The following is an 11,984-nucleotide window of genomic DNA, read 5'->3' as shown; positions in this document are numbered from 1 at the left end:
TAGTATCATAACATCAATCAGTCAGAAATCACTATTTTTCTGACCAGTATTTTAATAGGAGCAATGAGGAAAAGGGATCTTATGATATTTGAATATGATTTATATTATCAAAACGTATATTCTTACCTCTTTGTTTATATCTATCTGTTCATCTGTTCCAACAGAATCATCATTGATAGCCATGTCAATGATTACGTCATCGGCCACTATCACTCTGTTTAACCCTATCAAGAAAGTCACAGTCCAAAATAACACATTTGGTGAAAGTGAAAACATTTTGAGAGAAAACCCCATTTCAATCAAGTTATTTTATGTACAATTTAAGTTTACAAACACATTCAGTGTGTGTATAGAATAATTTAGCAAAACTCTGCTTCAGCTATAAATATTATTATTATTCTGTCTTCATGCCATTGGCTATAGGAAACACATCTCGTATTCAAAATTAATCTACTTGTTATTCATATATCAGACTCTAACACAGCTACATGGGCGTACACATCTATGCTTTAATTCTCTTGTGAATATTTAACGGAGATCAGTTTTCATATCAGCTAGACTGCAGTGTACGCAAAACAAATTTCACGATGGACAACAGCTTCGTTAGTACGCGATACACATAAATTGCTTAACCGCAGGTTTCCACTATCGAATTTGATTATTCAAATGCGATGGTCACAGACCTGTGAAATTGTATCCATATAGGCTTGCGTTTTATAAATATCTATAAATATATATAATACTCACTTTTAAGGCGCGGTATCTCTAACCGATGATGTGAAACGACAGTCACTTTTATCAATGGTCAACACTGCCGAAAAACCCTATGAACATTTTGTAGTAAAAATCCAGGACCATAAAGGCCTGGAAGCCAGAGTTTGTCCCTGTATCTATTTATAGAAGGAACAAAATTGACGTCACACAGCTCTTTGTCATTGTTATTTTTTAGACGTCCATTTTAATGATTAGTTAACATTAAACCATATCAATCAGACACCATAGTTTTGGGTCTCGGTACGTTATATCTGGCTGGCGTATGATTTTAGTGTTTTGCCTAAACGCATAGCCTCAATAGCATTTAAAGTTGTACCATTCGCATGCTACTTTCTAATTAGAATGTTATTCGATGCCAATAACTGTTCATTAGATTAAAGAAACCTCAGTCATCGCCACTGCTAGCCGGACAGAAGTTTCAGAAAAAGACCTTGACTAAACCAGGCATTGAAAACTAGTCCCGCTAATTGAACTATCGGAACCCCCCCCCCCCCTCCCCCCTTCCGCCCAACAGCCCACCTCCTTTTTACGTACCGTATCCATATAAAGGCAATGAATCCCCTGTGCGACCTGTATAGGACCCACATTTTAAACAAAGGTGTACGCTCTTTAAAAAAAAAGACGACAAAACAAATATGGAATACGCAATTTTACACACTCCCCTTATAGCAGGACTACAGATCTCAACAGGTAATTTTGTCAACTCATCACGGGCAGTATTAAGTGTCACCACCTTCCCAAAAATTCACCAACATTATTGGCGTTCTCAAACACGCAATTGAAACATTAAGTCCACCCAAGAGGACGGCAATACTCATGTGGCTTTACTTACAACCCATTATATTACGAGACAATTGCTCATACCTTATATCGGTCAAGTAATTTAGCCTAGCTTGTATCTTAAGAGACAAATGTGGGAGGTGAGAGAAGAAGGGGAAGACTGGCAAGAAACTTGCAACCAGAGATAATAGACTTGTTAGGGCTGACCCCAACACAAAGGACAAACAAATTATTATGATTATTGTTAAGCTTGCTCGGCAGGGGGAGGCCGAGGATGATGTGGTCTCAAGACATAACGGACTGGAAAGGAAACAACAGAGGCAGATGGAAGACAGAGAGGTGTTCCGTGGAAGGCTAAGTTCAACAAGATCCGCCGTAAAGAAGAAGAAAAAGTGTTAAGCCCATGCCAAATTTTAAACAGTTAAAAGTTTATAATTTGGCAGATCCTAATAATGATGAAAAAGATAGGGTATGGAGAAGTGAAAATAGAATACAAATATTGCAGAGCCAAACTTGGGATCCAGCTGACACGGCACCCTCCTCCTGGTTGAGAGAGAGAGGGGGATCTGCGAGCAGTCGCACCTCTCATTGATCCATCCAGCCACACAAATGTATGACTTTCAAACGTTGTACCTATCGTGCGAACACTTTTCTCTCAACTACATGCAAATCCTTATAACAATTCAAATATAAAAACATCAAATAGAACGAGAGAATAATTAACTTATCTAGAACAACAGCCACCAAACGTACTCAATTCACTTTTCAAGGTACACCTGGTCAATATCAACACTTTACATGTAAGACGAGACATCAAAAACATTCAATAAATAATACAAACGAACGGAAAATTGAAGTAATATATGTTTTATAAGCATGCTTTATTCTGTTTTATCATCATCGTCATCATCTAATTTGAACCACTTTAACCTGGCGTACATCTCTTGACAAAGCACACTCTCACTCCCTTGAGTAACGTTGGCGACAATGATGAAGGAACCGGGAAGGGCAGAGGACGGAAGTTCTACGCTCTCACTGGATATTTTAAACTTGCCCTGTTGGATATAAGTAGAGAAATGCCATAATTTTTTTCTCGGAATCTGATTGTCTTTATTCTCTATAATATAATTCTCTCTCTCTCTCTCTCTCTCTCTCTCTCTCTCTCTCTCTCTCTCTCTCTCTCTCTCTCTCTCTCTCTCTCTGTATATATATATATATATATATATATATATATTGAATCGTGTTTGATACAAATATTATACGGATAGTGCTCGACATGTAGCAATGGAGCGAATTATTATTTTAATATTTACCACAATGTTGGAGTAGTCTACATCGATGTTCAACAAATAACAACAGACAACAAACCAAACTCATGTAACACACAGTCCTGACGATGGCTGAAAAGGCCTGAAACATCGATGTAGACTGACTCCAACATTGTGGTAAATATTAAAATAATTATATATATATATATATATATATATATATATATATATATATATATATATATATATATATATATATGATAATAACGTGTCGTTATATCACCAGGCAGGAAGTTTATTGTTCTTTCGATTGAGACCAGCATCAATATTGCAACTCAATTAGATTCAAACCAAAGACCTTTTTTCTACTGGCATTCATTTTTTAATGACAAAATGTGTCATATTTCATATAATGAGTTCCTAGATTGCGTATCATCGTTTTGTTGTTTTATAAATTGTTGGTTTTTTTTATTCAGATAACACGAATAGCTACGAATTGGAACTTTTTGGAACAGTAAGCAAGATTGAAAATAACCCTCTAACGACTTTAAATTTAACAAAAACAGGAACAAAACCATCTCAACAATGGAACTAGAGCACTGCTTTTTGCGTGGTCTTGTGGTTTGACACTCGCCTTAGGACTGGTAACTGATCATTTACTCGCATTCTCTCGTTTTACTCAGGTTTTGTATAAACCATGAATGAGGCCCATGCTTTTTTAAAAAAACAGAATATCTGGACTTGCATGGACAACAGCTAATGGTTGTGGATTTAAAGTAACTGGAACAATATCCTGTTTACAAATAAGATACTCTTAGAATATAGTTAGGAAAGTGCGATGAAAGATACATTCGGATACAAATTAATGTGGAACTTCCTTATTGTGGGTACAGTTCAGTTATTGTTTGGTGAGAGATTTCCGGGTCTTTGAGACAGATTTAGTATGAATACAAGGAGAACTAAATGCATTGAAACAATAATACAATCACATGTAATTACTTTATTGAATCCGAACAAAATATCACATGCCAACAAGATAACACATCTGCTCATTGTTTGAATAAAGTTAGAAACACGTGATAATAACCTCACATTCATTGATCTTTGGTCAACTATTTCACATTCTATCAACACAATAGAACATCATAGGGGGGTGGGCAAAATGGACGAGTGGTTAAGGCATTGCATTGTAATCCGGAAGGTCCCGAGTTTGAGCTCCGCTTCAGGCACTTACTTGGTCAACATGGGTGATTTATGTTGACATCAGACATCCTGTTTTTACTCTATACATTACATTTTCCTCTTATTCCGAAGCAATACAACCCAATCTGTGTTCTTTGGGTCGTCGTTAATTTAAGGATCATGCATGTTTGTTATTAAAATTTTTCTCACATACATTTAAGGTATTGTTATTTTCTGTGATATAAATTTTGTCCAATTTTGTCCCTTAAAACTGAAATGAGTTGGTAGAATAAGAAATGTCAATTTACTTGTGCACATGTAATTTTCAGCATTTACCTCAACCCGACATATTACCGCTTTGAAGAAATTTGTAACATTTTGGCTTCATCTCAATATTCTTAAAATATTTTGTTCATTCAAACATATTGCCAGATTGATGCCATAGTCCCATGTGCTCTCACGAATGTATACAAGGCATGATTATAAATGCATATAATTTATTAACAAAGAAAAAATAAATAACAAAATTTTAAAAAAATGTTTGATTGTATTCTATGGAGAAAAAAAAATTCATATTACACTATATTCCGAGTAAGGACTACATACCACTGACGTCAGCTGTAATCCAGCTAAAGCGATGCGAATTGCTAAGCAAAAGTACTCATATTTTCTCAATATAAAATGAATAAATTGCCTGGTAACAGCTTTATCACCGTCGAAAATAATAGTTAATAATAATAATAATAATAATAATAATAATAATAATAATAATAATAATAATAATAATAATAATAATAATCTTGCGCTATAAATAAAAGCTCACATTTCTTCTTACTATGATATTTGTAAAGCGCTTTGAGCACATTTAGTGGATATTGCGCTATATAAAGCTCAACTATTAATTATTATTGTCATCAACGTTGTCGTTGTCATGGTTTTGTTCTTGTCACCATCATTATCAGTTTCATTCATACCTTTAGCGGTTTCGCATTCTTGTTTCAAACTTCTCGTTTTAAAAGACACGCTTACTGACGAGATAATCTTACCTTTTTAACAGGGCATTTACAAGGCAACCCGTTGTTTATTGCTTGCTCTTGACATTCGTGTTTTGAGGCTAAGGCACAAGCATCGTCATAACGACAGGATCCGAATCGTCGCACACAGGGGAAGGGAACCCAAATGCCAGCCAAACGCATTCTGACGTTGATATCCACCTTTTGATAAATAAATAGTAAATGTGGACATTAGACTGTGCCAAAATGCCATTTTCGTATTGAAAAGACACAAAAGACTTCGTCATTAATTAAATCCCAAGATATATAGAGATGTTTCAGTTTTCATCAGCTTGACTTGAATGAATAATGGCAAATAACAACAAAATATGAGAGATTGCCAGCAAAAGACTAACAGAAATAGTACCCCAGAAGTGACAGAAAGTGTGTAAAATGTTGATTTGTAATTTGTGCTGAGAAGTTACGGAATCGAAATTTTTGCACAGCTTGATAGATCTATAATATAGACATAGACTACCGTGATTCAGTGCTCTGTTATCATTCAAAGTTACAAAACCCATCAATTAAAAGCAGAAATATTTCAATTGTTTAATATGTTCAAAAGTACAAAGTTTATTATAAAGTCGTTTGTTGTTTTTTTTTTTCGTTTATCTCATAACAATGTTGTATATATAGAATATAGAATAGAATATATAGAAGATGGAATAATATATTTGGAGAGATTTTCATTATTGTTTATATGGTTGTACACTATCAGGTCAATAAAATGTATCCACAACATTTCGTGTTTGTCGTAAATTACTTTTAAAAATGATCATATCACTTTATAAAATCATCAACAAAAATCTGTAGAATTAATGCAAAGTCTTGTGAAATGTTCTACGATGAATTTACATAATGCGAAATTGATTACTGGTAAAATTATCTCCAAAGGAAAAATAATCTCAGGTACTTGTGCGGCTATGTGGTCTAGTGGGATGACACTCGCTTTCGGATCGGAAGGTCCTGAGTTCGAGCCTCGTTCGGCGCATAGTTGAGTCCTTGGAAAAGGCTCTTTACTCACATTCTCTCACCGCACTCAGGTGTAAAATGAGTACCTGGCCGTTAACAGCGATGTCTCTATCGGGAAAAAAATATTTCTCGCCTAACAGGCATCATGTTGCTGTTGGTCAGGGGCCCCTTGTCAAGCGCTTTGAGCACATTAAGTGGATATTGCGCTATATAAAAGCTCAACGTTTTTTTTACCTCAATTGGAGCATCGATATCTGTTTTCAACTCTCCAGTAAAGCTGATGATGACTTCTTGTCGACGTGATGATGCATTACTGGTTATACTGATGTCCTCAATATCCAGAAGGTAATCAATTGAGTCGTTACAGCTCTGATGGTTGAACTTGACGAGACGGAGCACTTTCTGTTGATGGAGGGGATTAATTCATGAAAGATTTAGATCATGAGATATATAGCTGTTCTTTTGCAGCTGAAGAGGTGAAGATGATGAGGAAGATGATAACGATAATAACAATAATAATAATGATAATGATAATAATAATAATAATAATAAAATAATAATAATAATAATAATAATAATAATAATAATAATAATAATAATAATAATAATAATAATAATAATAATAATAATAATAATAGTAGTAGTAATAATAATAACAATGATAATAAAAATAATAATAATAATAATAATAATAATAATAATAATAGTAATAATAATAATATTAAGAAGAAGAAGAAGAATAGTAATAATAATAATGATGATGATGATAACAATAATAATAATAATAATAATAATAATAATAATAATAATAATAATAATAATAATAATTATGATGATGATAATGATGATGATGATGATGATGATGATGATGATGATGATGATGATGATGATGATGATGATGATGATGATGATGATGATGATATGATGATGATATAATAATAGTAATAATAAGATTGATAATAATAATAATAATAATAATAATAATAATAATAGTGATGGTGATGATGATGAAGACGACGATGATGATGATGATGATGATGATGATGATGATGATGATGAATGATGATGATGATGATGATGATGATGATGATGATGATGATGATGATGATGATGATGAGATGAGGGTCATAATTGTATTTAGTTCGTTCGACACCAGAGTGTGTACAAGTATCATCCTCTACGTATTTCTTTTAGAGATTTTTTTTTGTTTTATCTATCTGTTCATAATTTAATCTATGCTTTATGTTCAGTTTCTTTTCAAAGGCTGCAAATATAGAATATATGATACATTCATAGTTTAAAAAAATAGTTCTTTTGGGACATAATGTTCCACGGAGCTGGTGCGGCAACCTAAAATGATAGCAACAAATGCTTGCAACTCTCTGATACGCTAGTCAATTACATTACAAATTTCTTTGTGCGAGATCTAACAGAGATCAAACAGCAGAATAAAATTTCGTCACGCTCAATTCAAGATCGGCCCATAATTTGATAGTGAGTTGAGTGCTACAAAATTACGAGTGCATCGAAATCAGATTACCTGGATGTAAAAAAAAAAATAGCAGACCTTTAGAGCCATGCAACAGGCACATTGAGTTGAGTTTTCCCGGGTTTTTATAGCGTTAACTGGACAAAAGAAATTGCTTGCAACCCTATAGACAGGACTCTAGTCTTTTGCAAAGTCCGTTCATCAAGATCTAACAGACAACTAGCTATCTAATCACAGCTAGTGGACAAAGGTTGGGGGGGGGGGGAGGGGGAGGGGAGGGAGAGCGGTCTTTGCGTGTGAAACGAGTGCTCTACCAATTGAGCTATCGGGACCCCGTCATTTGGATGTAAATATAAAAATGTAACTGAATTTAATTCACTTACCTCTGGTTTTTTGTTGGTTTTGTTTGAAACTGTCTCATTAAATGTACTTGAATCACAGCTTGAAGGTTGAATACACAATGTTGTTACTATCATCAATAAGAGGGCCACATGTAACGCATACGTGCATATATTCCGTAGAATGTAACTTCTAATGCGAGTAAGATGAATATTCATTTTCAAGCCTCGACTTTTTATTGACTGTAAATTTTGTTATCACTTAGGTAGTACCCTTCTCGTATCTTAGCGAAATATTTCCCACAATCTTTATTTTGTCTTGTTCGGAATGGTTTTAATCAAATAAACAGCGGTGTCCAACGTTATATGGCGATACCTTAACAATTTCAGATAATCAATAAACTAATTTCTTACACATTTAAGCACACATTTCACATAAGGCAATAATTCAGGCCTAAAATTTCAATACTTCCTTGACCGAGAATATTATGTTTACATTCGTAAATTATTGTATTCGTGGAGAATGAAGAATTTGAGGAGAGCAATATTTGTCTAGATACCAACTGCAAAATTAAATAACAATAAATGTCACTTATATAGAAGGATTTAAGTCTTCCTATATCTAGTTTGTACGGAATTGAAGAGGAGTCGAAGGCCAGAACAATCTTTTCTCGATGACGATCTAAGATATCAAATTTGTTTTTAAACACTTTTCACGTTTCTCTCTTCATGCAGGTTAAAAGTGGCTATGAATCAAACCATTACAGCAAGCTCATTGTTTGAAAGTATTTTATCTATACCCTGATTAGGGAACGTTAACCAACTTTAAACAAATATAAACTGTGTAGGATATCCCACTATTTTTTATGTGCGTATGTGTGTGTGTGTGTGTGTGTGTGTGTGTGTGTGTGTGCCGGTTAAAGAATACATTAATAGACTAGTGCGTATTACAATTCATCAGAACTCCATATCATGCATAGTGATGATGTTACACAATTAGCATGAATGAATGGGGTTTCAATACGAACTGAAATAGACACACCTATCTAATGTACGTCAACTCCATGTATCATTTTCAAATCAAAAAGACGGAAATTGTTTTTGAACAGTTTTTTGTAAAAACTTGTTTGTAAAAAAGGGATGAAGTAGACACAACACTTGTTTGTAAAAAAGGGATGAAGTAGACACAACACTTGTTTGTAAAAAAGGGATGAAGTAGACACAACACTTGTTTGTAAAAAAGGGATGAAGTAGACACAACACTTGTTTGTAAAAAAGGGATGAAGTAGACACAACAATTGTTTGTGAAATAGGGATGAAGTAGACACAACACTTCTTTGTAAAAAAGGGATGAAGTAGACACAACACTTGTTTGTAGAAATGGGATGAAGTACACACTACTTTTGTTTGTATAGAAAGGGAGTGAAGTAGACACAACACTTGTTTGTAGAAAAGGTATGAAGTAGACACCACTTCTGTTTGTATAGAAAGGGATGAAGGAGACACAACACTTGTTTGTAAAATGGGATGAGGTAGACACAACACTTGTTTGTAAAAAAGTGATGAAGTAGAAACTACTTTTGTTTGTATAGTTTGTAAAACCAGATAATCATTTTACACCTAAGTACGGTGAGAGAATGTGAGTAAAGAGTCATTTCCAAGGACAGCTACGTTCCGAGCGAGGCTCGAACCAAGGACCTTCCAATCCGAAAGCGAGTGTCATACCACAGATTTCACCATTCCTCATAATTCAGAAAGAGGACATCGGACAGGTTTTTCCTTGACAAGATAAATCATATAAAGGTGTTAAAAATGTGGTCTTAAGACATTTGTTCTCAATATGCGTAAGTACTCGATTCCGCACTTCCTGTTTAAAATGCTGGGATCAAATATAATTGATTGAATTTTTTTTATATGGCCATTGTAAAATCGACATTAATCGCAAAAATCTTGACGTCTTTCATCAGAAAGATACAATTGTTCACGAACTAGGTAAATTCTATATCAGATAATAATCTGATTTTCCTTGTAGTTTACACACACACACACACACACACACACACACACATACACACAGATTAGTTCTTTCTTTTATTAATATAGATTCTGAAACATTTTCGGAACAGCCACTGGTTCAGAATTAAAATCTGAAAATAATATTCCCATAAAAAAAGCATTCTTTTGAAGTCTCGGGTTTAAGACGTTTTGACAAGCTGGTTTTCCAACGGTTTTCCCATCTGTATTTTAGATCATCTATTATCCCATCATAGCCATGAAATTGTGCATAGTCGACAGTTTTTACATTTGCCAAACGCGAGGTTAATTATTGTACCTGTGGAAAGCGGCATCACATTACATTAGGCTACTGATATGGATAGCTTTGCGATTGGATCCATTTGTGACATTGTTGACAGGAGTCAAATCTCGATTTGAGCATTGATAAGTAATTAATAAAATACTTTATTTTTATGTACATGCAAGATAAACATTATACTATTAAAGTTCAATAAGTTTTGTTTTGTTCTTAAGGGTTTTATGGCGCTTGCGATACAATTAGGTCAATTCAGCGTCAGTAAAAAGGAAAATGATAGATTTACAATTGAAATCACACGAGAAAAAGTATGACAAACAGGAAGGGTTAAAATAGGTTCAATCGGGAATGAGATTAGCGGAAGAGTAGCGTCCCTTGATTGGACGTCACCTTACAGAGAGAACGTCAAAATGGTTTTGCGCATGCGTCTCTCTCTCGTCCTCGCTTTCGGTGAAGTGTCTCATGCCGCTTTCACCGGAAGCGAGGACGAAAGACGCATGCGCACAACCAACATGACGTTCTCTCTCTAATAACTTTTCAGTCGGTGACGTCCAATCAAGGGACGCTACTCTTATGCTAATCTCATTTCCTATATGATGACTTGTATTGAAAAATCGACTGATTTAGAACCGTTTATCATATTTCTTTTGTCGATGCGAGATGGCCGAGTAGATAAGGTACAGCAATCCCACATAACTGGCCCGAGTTCAAGCATCATTGAAAACATCCCTTTTTAACATTGAACGCATAATTTAGTCCATAATACATACTCTGCGGCAATATACTGTGGCTGGATTATTTCAGTCTTTTTCTCGATATAGACCCCAACGAAAAACATTTTCTTGTGAATGAGATTTTTAAAGATGTAAAAAAAAATATGGCCAACCCATTTTAGCCCAGACATTCCACTTCTCATTAGGATTAAAACACTTTCTTAACCATTATCTTACACAAAAATCTGTATTTTTTCAAAATGTTGTCTTTACATCTGTTATAGAAAAATACAATGGAGAGATTCCTTGACTTTTCTAGTTACAATTTTGAGTACTCTTTATATGTTTATGGGCTCCCGATAGCTCAGTTGGTAGAGCATTCGCTTCACAAAAAAAGGACCGAGATCGATCCTGGGTAAATTCTATATATTGTTTTTCTGATCCCCCTGTCCACCAGGCAGTGATTGGGTACTGGGTTTTGTTAGACATGGTGGAGAGTACTTTGCGTTGGACTGGCTTCACATCCAAAGGATAGCAAACAATTGCTGTTGTCCGTCACGCACTATAGAAACCAAGATAAACTCCAGCTCTATAGACGGAATGGCCCTGAAGGACTTTTTTTTATCTGTTTAATGATACCTACATTAGAGTTAAATCGGCAGAGACTTGTGAATATCACGACCAATTGCCTCAAAACGATATCATTTTTAAAAATTGAGCTTTTTAATAAAGCAATATCCACTAAACGTGCTCAAGGCGATTTACAGGGGTCCCTAGCCAACAGCAACACTTAACACGTAAGACAAGACAACTTAGTTGATATTACATGTTTCCGATAGCGACAACGACCTGGTACTCCTTTTACCCCTGAGTACGGTGAGAGACTGTGAGTAAAAAGCATTTCCAAGAACTCAACTATGAAGTACGGCCCAATGGAGAAGCCGAGCGTCCTAGTCCAATGACCGTGATGCTCATTAGCCTCTGGATTCAATGATGTTTTGTATTATTCAAGGGATTTAAAACGTTTCTCAAAGCCATAAGATTGTAATTAAAGTTAACGATCAAATTTTCTTGTGCTGTAAAATAAAAAGATGCTCAAACATGA

General features: G+C 34.8%; 2 protein-coding genes across 2 annotated transcripts in view; both read right to left on the bottom strand.

Annotated features, from left to right (window-relative positions):
* The window catches only part of LOC144972058 (uncharacterized), a 7,187-nt gene extending 6,726 nt beyond the window's left edge, over positions 1-461 (bottom strand). Inside the window, exon 1 of the mRNA XM_078913143.1 lies at positions 127-461. Coding sequence (XP_078769269.1) covers positions 127-294 — 168 coding nt within the window. The 5' untranslated portion in view covers positions 295-461. The remainder of the gene's footprint in view (positions 1-126) is intronic.
* Positions 462-2,416: 1,955 nt separating this feature from the next.
* Positions 2,417-8,750, bottom strand: LOC144972057 (ganglioside GM2 activator-like). Its single transcript, XM_078913142.1, has 4 exons — positions 7,901-8,750; positions 6,263-6,430; positions 5,051-5,218; positions 2,417-2,609 (listed from the first exon to the last, which is right to left on the bottom strand). Exons 1-4 carry the CDS (start codon positions 8,072-8,074, stop codon positions 2,436-2,438), a joined length of 684 nt encoding a protein of 227 aa, XP_078769268.1. The 5' UTR covers positions 8,075-8,750; the 3' UTR covers positions 2,417-2,435.
* Positions 8,751-11,984: the final 3,234 nt, after the last annotated feature.

Source organism: Berghia stephanieae, chromosome 4 (genome assembly GCF_034508935.2).
Source record: "Berghia stephanieae isolate SIO BIC M18660-M18661 chromosome 4, UCSD_Bste_1.3, whole genome shotgun sequence".
Taxonomy (NCBI): domain Eukaryota; kingdom Metazoa; phylum Mollusca; class Gastropoda; order Nudibranchia; family Aeolidiidae; genus Berghia; species Berghia stephanieae.
The sequence above is the reverse complement of the archived record's forward strand: the minus strand, read 5'-3'. Positions and strand labels throughout refer to the sequence as shown.